General features: G+C 38.9%; 1 protein-coding gene across 2 annotated transcripts in view; it reads left to right on the top strand.

Annotated features, from left to right (window-relative positions):
- Positions 1-13,123, top strand: part of LOC137619723 (nuclear cap-binding protein subunit 1-like) — a 153,991-nt gene that overhangs the window by 92,421 nt on the left and 48,447 nt on the right. The window contains exons 10-14 of one of the 2 annotated variants that reach the window (XM_068350016.1): positions 2,105-2,172; positions 2,451-2,588; positions 3,426-3,529; positions 12,485-12,732; positions 12,872-13,062. In XM_068350016.1, coding sequence (XP_068206117.1) covers positions 2,105-2,172; positions 2,451-2,588; positions 3,426-3,529; positions 12,485-12,732; positions 12,872-13,062 — 749 coding nt within the window. The remainder of the gene's footprint in view (positions 1-2,104; positions 2,173-2,450; positions 2,589-3,425; positions 3,530-12,484; positions 12,733-12,871; positions 13,063-13,123) is intronic. The other variant, XM_068350017.1, reaches the window with a different exon arrangement.

Genomic DNA, 13,123 nt, shown 5'->3' with positions numbered 1-13,123 from the left:
ATATCGTTCGATATTCCAAACTTATCGTATGGTTGGAAATGAACTAGAAAGAGTCTTATGTCCTGTAAGAGCTCTTAAGTTCTATTTAAAAACCTTTACGAGGCCTGTCTGAAGCTTTATGGTGTTCAGTTAAGAATCCATCTTTGCCTATGTCAAAGAATGCTTTATCCTATTTTATCAGACTGTTAATACGAGAAGCTCATTCCCATCTGAATGAGGAAGACCAAGCTTTGCTGAAGGTAAGGACACACGAAGTTAGAGCTGTCGCAACTTCCGTGGCCTTTAAACAAAATAGATCTCTGCAAAGTATATTCGACGCAACCTATTGGAAAAGCAAATCAGTGTTCGCGTCTTTTTATCTTAAGAATGTCAAGTCTCTTTACGAGAACTGCTACACTCTGGGACCATTCGTAGCAACGAGTGCAGCAGTGGGTGAGGGCTCAACCACTACAATTCCCTAATTCCATACCTTTTTTTAATCTTTCTCTTGAAATGTTTTATTATTGTTTTTGGGTTGTCCGGAAGGCTAAGAAGCCTTTCGCATCCTACTTGATTTGGCGGGTGGTCAAAGTCATTTCTTGAGAAGTGCCTAGATTAGAGGTTTTGATGAGGTCCTTTAGTATGGGTTGCAACCCTTCATACTTCAGCTCCTAGGAGTCGCTCAGCATCCTATGAGGATCGCGAGGCTCAGTAAGGAAGACGTACTTAAAAAGGCAGAGTAATTGTTCAAGTCGACTTCCTTACCAGGTACTTATTTATTTTATGTTTGTTATTTTGAATAACTGCTAAAATGAAATACAAAATACTTAGCTCATAATAATGTCAACATGTAATGCTGGTCTCTACCCACCCCCCTGGGTGTGAATCAGCTATATGATCACCGGCTAAGTTTAATATTGAAAAATGTTATTTTCATTAGTAAAATAAATTTTTGAATATACTTACCCAGTGATCATAGATTAAAGGACCCTCCCTTCCTCCCCAATAGAGACCCAGTGGGCCGAGGAGAAAATTGGTTCTGTGTTGACATGGAGTACTTGAGTACCTGCTCGACAGATGGCGCAGTTGATGTACACCCCCACCTGTATAGCGATCGCTGGCGTATTTTGTCCTTAGGTTTTTCTGTCGGGCAGCAGAGCTGACAGCTATATGATCACCGGGTAAGTATATTCAAAAATTTATTTTACTAATGAAAATAACATTTTAATTCTTTTTCTTCACCGGTGTCCTACTTGCATATGAGTGTAGGAGTCAGCAATATTAACACCAGTAATGATTCATGGAAATAATAAATTTTGATAATACAATTGATTATTTTTATGCTCACCTGGTGTTCATATACATGCCCCCTCTCCTCCTCACTTTTGGTAACAAGAGGATAGGGAATCATTTTGACTTCAAGACTAAAATAACAGAGCCTCTGGCTCGTCACTGCTTCATTTCTTGCCGTTAACAGTTAGTGTCTCATTACTTTAGTAGATGCATATGTCTATTTAAAGGAAGGAAAAGGGGAAAATTTTTAAAATTTTACCAGTAAATGTCAGTAAACCTAAATTTTAGAGTAGTAGTAGTATGAACATCTGGTGAGTGAAGAAATAACAGATTTTATTATCCAGTAGGCCCTGCTGCTTCCTCCGGTGCCTTAGATGACCGCGGAGGTAGCAGCAGTAGGGGAGTCAGCATTATGAAGCTTCATCTGTGGTGGAAATGTGGGAGGTTGGGCTGTGGCACCCTAGCAGTACCAGCTGAACTCGGTTGAGTCCCTGATTAGGCTGAAGGAACATAGAGAGTAGAGGTCCCCTTTTTGTTTTGTTTCATTGTTGGTGTCGGCTACCCCCCAAAATTAGGGGAAGTGCCTTGGTATATGGATGGATTATCAAGATTGTTTTTTTCTCAATTCAACTGATACTAAAAAATGGAATATGCATCTTGACTTTACAGTAAATAGAAAAATGACCATGGTACTTTTCCTTTTATAGGTGACAAGTTGCCCAGTCCTGTTAGATATAAGATGTGATACTTTCGTGTTAATGATCATGAGGTGGAATATATTTGTTATTCAAATTCAGTATTTTTATAATATAATAACCACATCTTTTCACAGGTCTTGGCCCAAGCTGTGGAATTGCTATTTGACCGCATAGACACCATGAACGTATGCTGCTTTGATAGGTAAAGTGTATCCAGTGTATTTTGTCTTGTCCAGATGATATTTAATATATTTTGCATCAAAATTGACATATACATTTTATTGTGAGAATTGTCTTGAACATGAGTTGGTATATAAATTAGGAATTAGAATGAAAATACGAAATATGAATATCTCTTGGAATTTTGATAATTGAATAATTTTATTTGCAAATGTTTACTCAAAGATTTATGATCATTTTTTTATATAAATTCCTTTCATTCCTTCTTGAGCAAATCTTAATACTATGTCTGTTTTTTAGGTTTGTGAACTGGTTTGCTTATCATTTAAGTAACTTCCAGTTCAAGTGGTCTTGGGATGATTGGCTTGAAGCATCACAGCTAGACCCAACCCACCCTAAAGCAAAATTTGTGATTGAAGTATTGCAGAGGGCTATGAGGTTTGTTGTTTGTATTTTTTTTTTTTTCTATTTTTAGGGTTGCTGTTTACATTTAGTTTGTATAATGTAGAAAATCATTTTCATAAGAAGTTCATATGATATAGTATCTACTTTTGATTAAATACTCGCTGGCCTTTTGAGATTCACAAAAGGTAAAGAGCTTTGAAGCTCATCATTATCTAAACTTTATTCGTTAAATGCTTAATGGGTTTCGGTACATGCATGTCATTATTGTCACCATCCTTGCTATAATCAACTAGCCTAATCTCCTCTGGATTTTCCCTGAATTAAAAGCTGGTACTCTATTGTGCTTTGAACTTTAATTTGCTCAGTAACCTTAGAAACATACTTGCCCAAAAGAGGATCAAGGAGACCTTTGCACTCATGACAACACGGATTCTAACATGAGACACAAAGAGACTGCAAATGTTGATTACCCAGAAATTATTCCCTTGAACAGTCTATGCTGCAATTACTTGAAAATACAGAAGATATCTTGATATACTAAGAAACCTAAATATGAACAATATGGAGAAGAGGTTGTTGGCACAGCATGAAAGACAAAGGATCTGTGGCTTGTACAAGCCTTCTGCAATTGTCAGTAACTGTTAATTCTCATTACTTTACTAGAGGCATAAGTCTATTGAAAGGAAAGAAAATGGGAAACTTTTTAGTTATAAGGATAAACGTTGATAAAACTGTGTTTCCAGAAGAAGCAAATAACAAATTTCAGTTTTGGGGTTTAATTGCTGCGTGATCTCCAGATTTAACTGAGAAAGACTATATTTATAGATAAATACCTGAATCACATCTTTTAATTGTTGCGTTTATCTACAGGTTGTCGTACAGACAAAGAATTGCTGAGGTGGTCCCAGAGCAGTTTGATTGCTTTGTGCCAAATAAGCCTGAACCAAATTGCAAGTTCTTTACCGAAGCTGGGGGTGAGTATTGATAAAGATTAAGAAGTATTTGTATTCTAGGGATTTGAATATAGCAATATCAGTAAAATCATTTATTTCCCTTACATGGAACTCTGAAAGTTTTTAACAACTGAAGGGGCTCTGGGGGATTTTTCTATGAAGGTAAGGAGGTATGCTTTTCTTAATTACAGGTATTTAAAGAAAACTCATCAGTTTTATGTTTGTTAGGGACAATTATTTTTATTACAATTGCCTTTTTTATGGTTTGGTGATTTAACAAATAAGAGTAACACCCCAAAGTGCCATCTTAGATTTCAATACACATCAGTTACATTATTGTGATACAGAATCTTGATTTTTAGTCATTTTGAACATAAAATAACTCTTGAACTAGGTATGAAGTTTATACTAAAACTTGATGGAATTCCTATTACCTGTGGCATGTAAAAATGATAACTGTGTATGTATGACAATTTGAGGGGTTATTATACTAAATTTAAACTACAGTGCTGTGTATAAATGGTAAATAGAAATTTAGGCAATCTTTTGGAAAGTTATTCTTTCTTTGTGTGCGTTTTCTACTTGCTTGTTTATTTTCTAGTATCATTAGTAATGGCAAGGATTTTGCTAAAACAGCTTGGGAACCAACTAGCAGAATTTATGAAAGACTTTTATAGGGAAGCTAGGACAAATTATCTTTTAAAGTAATGCAGTAATATAATGAGAAAAGAACTATACATTATATCCTCAGGTTACTGCCATTATGAACGGAGTCGTATAAGGTATTAAAAAGAATTTGTTCCAACACGGACTTACCACGGACCACTGTTTAGGAGAACCAGCTAGCCCACACACCCAGGAATTTTCCTCTCCTCAACAGGCCTAACCCCCCTCTCACATGTGCGACCCTGGCCTCACTTGTTTTCCCACATTGCATTAAGAAACAGCCTCAGGTGATCCTTTTCAGGCCAAGACGGCCAATCTACTTCAGATTGTTGACACGTTAGGTCAACTGGCCAGCTTCTTTCGCGACTGTTACTTTTTTCTTGTGTTAGAGCGTGTGTTGCTCTCGCATTCCAGTGTTAATTTTTGTTTGCTAAGTATGGAATCTGTGTGTGCAACGTCGTTGCCTAGGTGCCAAGGGGAAGTTGTGCTCAGCCTTCCTATCACATGTGTAGGTTGATCCTCATGTTCTGTGTCGGGTTCGTGTGTTCCCCGAGTGATATGTATAAGATGTTCAGTGGGCCATGATGGCCACTATGAAACGAAAGATGACAAAGAAGGATAGGTTGTCCTTGAGGAAGGGTAGTGAGTCTCGTCCCTCTTTGGCCTGTTCGACAGTACCCAGTTTTTAAGAGATTTCTTTGTCTCCTGTGCTGCCTATGGTGGCAGCGGAGGTCTCTAACGGGAATGGATCGGGACCTCACGTTTCCCCCTCCGTGGCCGAGAGATCCTCCTCACAGACATAGTGGGGGTGTTGAGGGCAGGTCGGCCTACCATCTTTTTACCCGCTGACCTCGTGTACGGCCTCTGCTCAGCCCCGGTTAAACATTCCCCCATGCGCTCACAGGATGGCGGTCTCAGCTTCAGCTCAGAGGCACCTCAGGAGCCGATCTCTCCTTGTGGGTTCAAGAGACCTGTCCCACGTAGAAGGGAGCGAGAAGAAGGACAGTTCTTCTTCCACAAAAAGTCATTCTTCCAAATGTTCTGAATCTTCCCCTATCCCTGCTCAAAGCAGGGACCAAGGCAAGTTAGTGCTGGTCTCGGTCCATTACTGAGACCATTGTTCCTTTGATTCATGTACCAATTTTCCCAGATGTTCATATGGAATCGGCCCACATGCTGCACCACAGTATTTCCAGCCAATGGTCTTAGAGATGAGGCTGCAGTTCCACCAGTTCCTGCCTGGGCACTCCGTGGTATTGATGAGCGACAATACCACGGTAGTAGCTTACCTAAACAAGTAAGGCGGTACCTTTTTGCAGCCGCTGTGCCATTTAGCAGTAGAGATACTCAGATGGGCAGAAGGTCACGCGGTACCCTTATTGGCTCGCTTCATTGCAGGCATGCGGAATGTGCTAGCGTACAATCTGAGCAGAGCGAATCTGATAGTAGGCTCCGAATGGTCTTTGAATCATCTAGTAGCCAAAAAGTCCTGACTTTGTTGGGTTCCCCGAATGTGGATCTGTTCACAACGGTCCTGAATTTCAGGCTCCCGTTGTATTGCTTCCCAGTCGTGGTTCCCCAAGCTTTCTGGCAAGATGTATTCTAGCACCGGTGGGAGAACTTGGACATGTACGCATTCCCCCCTTTCTTCTGATGAGAAAAGTCCTCAACTAGGTCTGAGTAAGCAAGAACTTATGAATGACTCGAATAGCGCTGCTATGGCATCATGCAGAATGGTTCCTGGACCTTCTGCAACTCCTCAAGTAGATTCCGAGAGAACTCCCTCCATGTCACAATATACTCGACCACATGCCAACATTTACCACAAAGCCGTAACTTCACTTTGACTTCACCCCTGAAGACTGTCCAGCACCTTCTCACACAGAGAGGCTTTTCGCAACGAGATGGGAGAAGAATGGCTGGACACCTTAGACGCTCCACAGCATCAGTCTACCAGGCAAAGTGGTCAGTTTTCTGATGCCACTGTTCCGACTATAGCGTAGTTCTTTGTACACCTTCGGGAAGAAATACTTCTCGGTTTTGGCAGTCAAAGGCTACCGCTCTGCCTTGAGTCTCACCTTTAAACTGAAAGGAGTAGATATTTCCTCCTCGGAACTTTCCTTATTCATATGGGGTTATGAGATTACTTGTCCATAATCAGAACTTGACCACCTCCTTGGAACGTAGTTTAGGTTTTTCAGTCTGAAGGGTCTTCCTATCAAACCATTACGCCAGGTAACAGATCACCACCTCACGTGGAAGACGATGTTCCTACTCGCCATAGCCTTGGCCAAGAGAGTTGGTGAACTGCATGGTCTATCTTCCAATGTCTCCCACTCTAGGTGATGGGGAGAAGTAATTCTCAATTTCGTCCCTGAGTTTATTGCTAAGATTAAAATCCGGGTGTGCTGGCCCCTAGGTTCAGCCTTTCCGGATAAAGAGTCTTTGTTTTGTAACCGGAGATCCAGACCAACTGGTACTTTGCCCAGTGAGGAGTCTGAGGTGATACCTTCAAGGAATGGCAGACGTTCGCCTCCATGTGACGGCACTGTTTGTCAGCACTTGGAAAGACGAGAAGGGCCACGAGGAATACCATTTACTCACGAACATGGAAGGTAATTGAGTTTTCTCGCAATCCAGACCCCCCTCCTTCCAAACGGCCTAGAGCTCATGACGTCAGGGGCATTACAACGTCCCTGGCGTTCAAAAAGAACTACGCTGTGGTGCACATACTACAAGCGGGCGTGTGGAAGCATCAAACAACCTTCACCACCCACTACCTGCAAGATGTAACTCAGAGGAACATGGATATGATTTCCATTGGTCCTGTGGTGGCTGCACAACAAGAGGTCTAAACACCTCAAGCTCCTTCATGGACAATTAGCAGAGGCTTGAGGGCTGAGGTTTCCCAGGTTTAAAGTTTTTTTTATGTAAAACATTAAAAATATCATGGGTATTTTAATTATTACATGCATTAGGTACACCAACTACTGCATGCGTTAATCTGTTTTATACATATTCCACACTCGCTCTGGCTTCTATTTCCTCTCCATGATAATCTTGCAAAGCTCAACAGGAAAAGCTTTTGCTTCCTCATGGGCCACTGATGTTGTCTCCTCAGTTGTCATGTTTTTTCAGTAAAAAGTGCTACTCTATGTTATCAAACCCCTTGGAAAGGCATAGGTATTGTAGATGCTGTACTATACTGTATATGGTTTTGACTGGTGCTCAGCTGTGGTGAAGTAGGTACAGTATACACTATGTGGAGCAGAGAGAACATGTGACATTGATGTTTACTGTACAGCAAGCACAGCAAAACTGAGACAGAGTGAGGACAGCTAACCTTGTGAAACATTTTTGAGGAAAAGTGAAAAAGAAATGTATGCAAGCGCACCCATCATTTGTTCATTTGATTGCCTGGTCTATCAGGCGGACAAGTTGTCTTGCAATTTTTGCGGTCTAGTGATCGTGATGAAGAGAAAGAAAGTGAAGCAAAGAAAACTAAGATTGAATTGAGTGAAAGTGATGAAGATTAAAAATCAAAAAGAAAAATAATTGAAAAAAAATATAGAAAAAAAAAATGTTAGGTTAGAGTTCACATAGTGTAAGTTGGAGTAAGTTACGGTACGTTATCGCTGTCACCATCTCTACCTCCTCGCCGACCGTCTTGTCTCCTGCGTAGCAAGTCCTTCACCTGCGTTGGCCTGTCTCTAAGGTAGTGACAATAAAAAACCCTTTTTTATTTATTATTTCTTTATAATTATTCTTTTTTTCATCTCTTATATAATGCAGATAGGAGGCTGATGGCTAACGACAGAACCCAATACTCGGACACGAGTGGGCGCCGACAACGATTGTTGTGTAATGTGTAGTAATTTATTAGGGAGTTAATATAGGTTTTTTTGGGGGGTGGAACGAATTATACAATTACAGTGTATTCTTATGGCAATATTTGCTCTAGCATACTATTGTTCTAACAAACGAAGCAGGTCCTGGAACGAATTAAGATCGTATGTAGAGGTTCCACTGTATTTCTAGATAGGAACACTATACTGTGATAGAAACCAATTAAAAACACTCAAGTAGTATTTAGTGGATTAATTATCCGAGGTAGTCAATGGCAGTGAGTTTTTAGGTTAGGTTAGGAGTTAACCTACCTTAGGGTAACCCATAATCGCATTTTTCCCTTATCGCGGTGATCTCTGTAACATAACCCTTGCAAAAAGTGAGAGCCAACTGTATATATACACATGCAGAGTAGGGTCCCAAAATATGCATTGTTCAATTTGTGTGAGTCCTCCTTTTATGCTGTCACTAGTTCTCAAAAATACATTTTCTGTATCTGGGAAGCCGTTCAAAGTCTGAGAGTCATGCACCACAGAACCCATCAAGTCTATTGTCTTTTCAAATATTATTAGGTTAGCATAAGCCTAGTTATAGTAACTGATGATAAATGTAACCAAACCATATTCCCATTACATTTTATTGGCATAATTTCATAATAAATAACCTATTTGAGGAAAAATTCCAAATTCTGTATGCTAGTCTAGCTGAAAGAATGAAAACATCAAGTTGTGGCTACATTCTTAGCGACCTTTATCTTTCTTTTTCTCTAACCTTTCGATAGTTAAAATGGTAGTGTTAATTATGATAACATTTAGAATAGCATAATATTAATTTTCCATTTAAAATCTATCATGATTTAAATTATCCTCTCTTTCTCCAATCTCACACCATCTCTCACGTTTTAGGAGGTAGTAGGGTTGCTAGGGCACAAGCCACCCATTGAGATATTACTGTTGGAGAGTTTTGGGGTCCTTGGACTGGCCTGACTGTACTACAACAGATCCCCCTTTCTGGTTACAGCTCATTTTTCCTTTCCCTACACAAACACTCAATAGTCTGGCATATTCTTTCTACATTCTCCTCTGCTCTCATACACCTGACAACACTGGGATTACCAAACAAGGGGTTAACTGCTGCACTATAATTGTTCAGTGGCTACTTTCCTCTTGTCTAAGTAGAAGAGATTCTTTAGCTATGGTAAGCAGCTCTTCTAGGAGAAGGACACTCCAAAATTAAACCACTGTTCTCTAGTCCTTGGTAGTGCCATAGCATCTGTACCATGGCCTTCCACTGTCTTGGGAAGAGTCACCAGGGACCTCCCCCCCAATAGCATATCAGAAAGCTACACTAATTTTAGCTAGACCTCTATCAAGGGATTCAGCTACCCTAAATGGAATTGATGCAAAGAGAGTAGCATCCACCTGGTCCCATCTCTGGTTCAATGAACAAGACAGATTCAGGATAGAAAAGACCTGAGGTTAACTATTTCATGATATTCTCTCAAAGAGGTTCCTGATCATATAAACAACTACTGTAGATATTCTGTTCTGTAAGGCAGTGCAAGTTTCTGTTAGAATAAATAGCTGTGTTCAAGAGCTCTGGCCACTCTGGGAGAAGGTAGTCAGTGATACTTCCTTTCTCAAAATGTAAAGAATTTCAGAAGAACCTATACATCCCCAGGGGAAGCATCACTAGGAACCTCCCCTTGATTGTATAATTCTGCAAAACCACTTGATAATACCAGTCTCCAAAACCATGTTATTTGTGAGTTTTTGAACGCTTTGATGGAATGTTTTCAGGAGCACCATCTCTTTTTGATAAGAGAGAAACTATCATGGAGCTTATTTATCCTCGGGTGAAGCGTCTTTAGTGACCGCCCCCTCGAGCATGTGATACTTGTGTGTTTGCAGCAACCTCAGTGTTCCAGGAAACTACACATTAATACAAATCCTTAAACTGGTGGATAGAAAGGAAACATACCGTTGGACATTCACCTTGAAGATGGCACATTCAAGTCGTTGGACATCACTCTCTCGGCATTGTGGTGACAGCACTATTATGACCTATGCCAGTTCCATCACCTGGTCTCATTATTCCAACATTTTTGGCTAGAAAGATCGCTTAGGCGGATAATGATCTTCATTGGACTTGAAGCCTACCCTGGTGTTTTTCACCCCGATGCAAGTTAGTGTGTTTCAATTTCTTTAGTGTTTATTGATATACTAAAAATGGCCCCCCTGTGTTAATGTAAAACTTGATGTTCATACCACTTCACCCCTGGCAAAGATTACCTTTTGGGAACTAAACTAAACGAGCAGCTTTGCCTGTTATGAGCCAGGTATTCTGTTCCCTAGCAGTTCTCTTAAATCACTTCCTGTTATTAGTAACTGTATCACAGAAGGTTTTAATCTCTCTAGAATCAGAAGTTTGGCCTCTCCTCTTTACAAGCCGGCTACACCACCCTCAAGGATTCATGTTGATCTCTTGTTATTTCTTATAGTAATTAGATTTTCCAGAGAGGAATGGTTTTCCTCATCACTTCTTGGAGACTTCTTCCCTCCAGAGGAAAGACCCCAAAATAAATGACTCGGAAGTTTGTATCTGCGTAGGAATAAACTACAAATCTTATATAATTTGTATTTTTCCTTGCTATACAAACCTGAATCATTTACCAAAGGTGCTGCCTCAGCCGCCCCACAAGTCTTTGACCAGGTGAGTGTTGTGAGGAGACGAGGTGAGCAACTTCTTGCTTGCTCCTTGCACATGCGCTGCATTTATCCTGCACGAAGCATGACGCAATCAAATAAATGTTTATTGGCCTTTTGTAGAGAACATTATTAGTTTGTATAGCTAGGAAAAATAAAAATTATATAAAATTCGTAGCTTTTATAATGAAATTCTTATTTCGATTCTCCTGATATTCATAAACATGCCTAACTTCCTCCAAACTAATGTGTGGTGTCAAAATGATAAGGAAGTGTTTGGACTAAATGATAAGGAAATGGTTGGACTAGGAATTAAAGTAGCTATCCAGATTGCAATGCATGTTGTTGTTGTTGTTGTTGTTGTTAGACGCTTGTCTTATTGCTTTATCTGGTTGTTAGTCATTAAATTGAAGTAGCTAAGATTGATTGGATATGATTCTATTAGTTCATTGCAAGTTTATAACCTCTGTGTGTGGTCTAATTCAAGTCCAGACTCATCTCAGTTTAATTAAAGTACATAAAGATACTTTATTTTATTAGTAATGGTTGTGTTCATTTTATCTACAAACATGTGAGGAGAAATAAAAAGGGTGGGGAGGGAGAATATTTTTTTATTCTTCTTTTGAGCTACTTGGGCTTGGTGAATATGATATACATTATATTTATGCAAACTAAACCATACAGTATGTATATTATATATATAAAAAAGTTCCCCTAACTTCATGATTTATGCATAGGCTTAAGGAGCTTTATGGTATTGATGAAAAAAATGAGGATAGTTGTCATAGTATTAGTTTTGTACAGCCTTATTCTAAGGTCTATAGATGTCATTTTATGTTAAGTGAGCCTACCACACTCACCAGTCGAGGAAAGTAATGGTTGGCGAGTGTAGGGAGACTATTGAATTTGTTTTACTTAACCCTTTTACCCCCAAAGGACGTACTGGTACGTTTCACAAAAGCCATCCCTTTACCCCCATGGACGTACCGGTACGTCCTTGCAAAAAAATGCTATAAAAATTAGTATTTCATAATTTTTGATAATTTTTTGAGAAAATTCAGGCATTTTCCAAGAGAATGAGACCAACCTGACTTCTCTATGACAAAAATTAAGGCTGTTAGAGCAATTTAAATAAAATATACTGCAAAATGTGCTTGGAAAAAAATAACCCCCTTGGGGTTAAGGGTTGGAAATTTCCAAATACCCCGGGGGTAAAAGGGTTAAGTATTTGGAGCTATAAAATATTGTGTAGCCATAGATGCAATAGGACTGATATTGATAGCAATAATATAAGATTTTACTTGAAAGTTTAATATTGAAATAATTGATATCAATAGTTTTCAAAACAGTTATTCAATATTGAATTCTTGATGGGATTTTCATTATCAGAAAATTCAGACTTTTGTGGCAATTGTTTGGCAGTTTTCACTCCAGGAAATTTTTTGATTTCTAGGAACAGAGAGGCTAGAGACCTCTCAGCATCATGTTCATTGTAGGTATAGTTAATATAGGTCATTTAAAATAATTCATTACATAAGGTATTGCAATAAATATAATACAGTACTGTAGTTTATTTTTAGGATTTGTTAAAATTGGAATTTTGAATGAAGAACCTTTTTGTATTTTTATGGGAATTTGTCGTATACTTTAAATTGTTAGTAACTTAAGATTCTGTTTTTAATGCTGGACGTTTCATATTTCAAGAATTGGGGAAGGTAGTTTTTAAGTTGAATAAGTGTATAATCCAATTAAAATGTAGATGACTGTCCTGCAGCGGATATTCCTGGAAGCAATACAGCTCAACGTCTTGAATCTATTATTAGAGCAAAAGGAACCTCAACAGAAGTGATTCAGGCGTTAAGTGAATTGCCAAATCCACTACGAGAAAATGACGAAACTGATCCTCCGTATAATCCATTGCAAATTCAAGTTTTTGTACAAACATTGCTCCACTTGGGCTCCAAGAGCTTCTCTCATGCCTTTGCTGGCATTTCAAAGTTTTTGAAGGTAAATAGTTTATTCATCAAGTATTCATTATTAAATATAAATTGTTGAACATTCTTAGATATATAATTTTCTGAAATATGTAAACTGTTTTATCTGCGGTTTTATTTTTTAAATTTCAATTTCTTTCATTATTATATAGGTCTTTGAAGCTCTTGTTGGACCCCATGAAGAAGCTCAGCTTCTTGTGCTGCGAGAAATGCATGAAGTGTGGCATAATCATCAGCAAATGATGGTTATGTTGATAGATAAATTCTTACGAACACAAATTGTGAGATGTGCCTCTGTTGCTACATGGGTTTTTAGCAAGGATATGATGCCTGAATTCACAAAGTAAGTTATTATAGAATTTGTTTGTTGTGGCAACATGAACCCTATTGCTCCACAGTCACCT

The sequence above is a fragment of the Palaemon carinicauda genome, chromosome 26, assembly GCF_036898095.1.
Source record: "Palaemon carinicauda isolate YSFRI2023 chromosome 26, ASM3689809v2, whole genome shotgun sequence".
NCBI classification, from domain to species: Eukaryota; Metazoa; Arthropoda; class Malacostraca; order Decapoda; family Palaemonidae; genus Palaemon; species Palaemon carinicauda.
The sequence above is the reverse complement of the archived record's forward strand: the minus strand, read 5'-3'. Positions and strand labels throughout refer to the sequence as shown.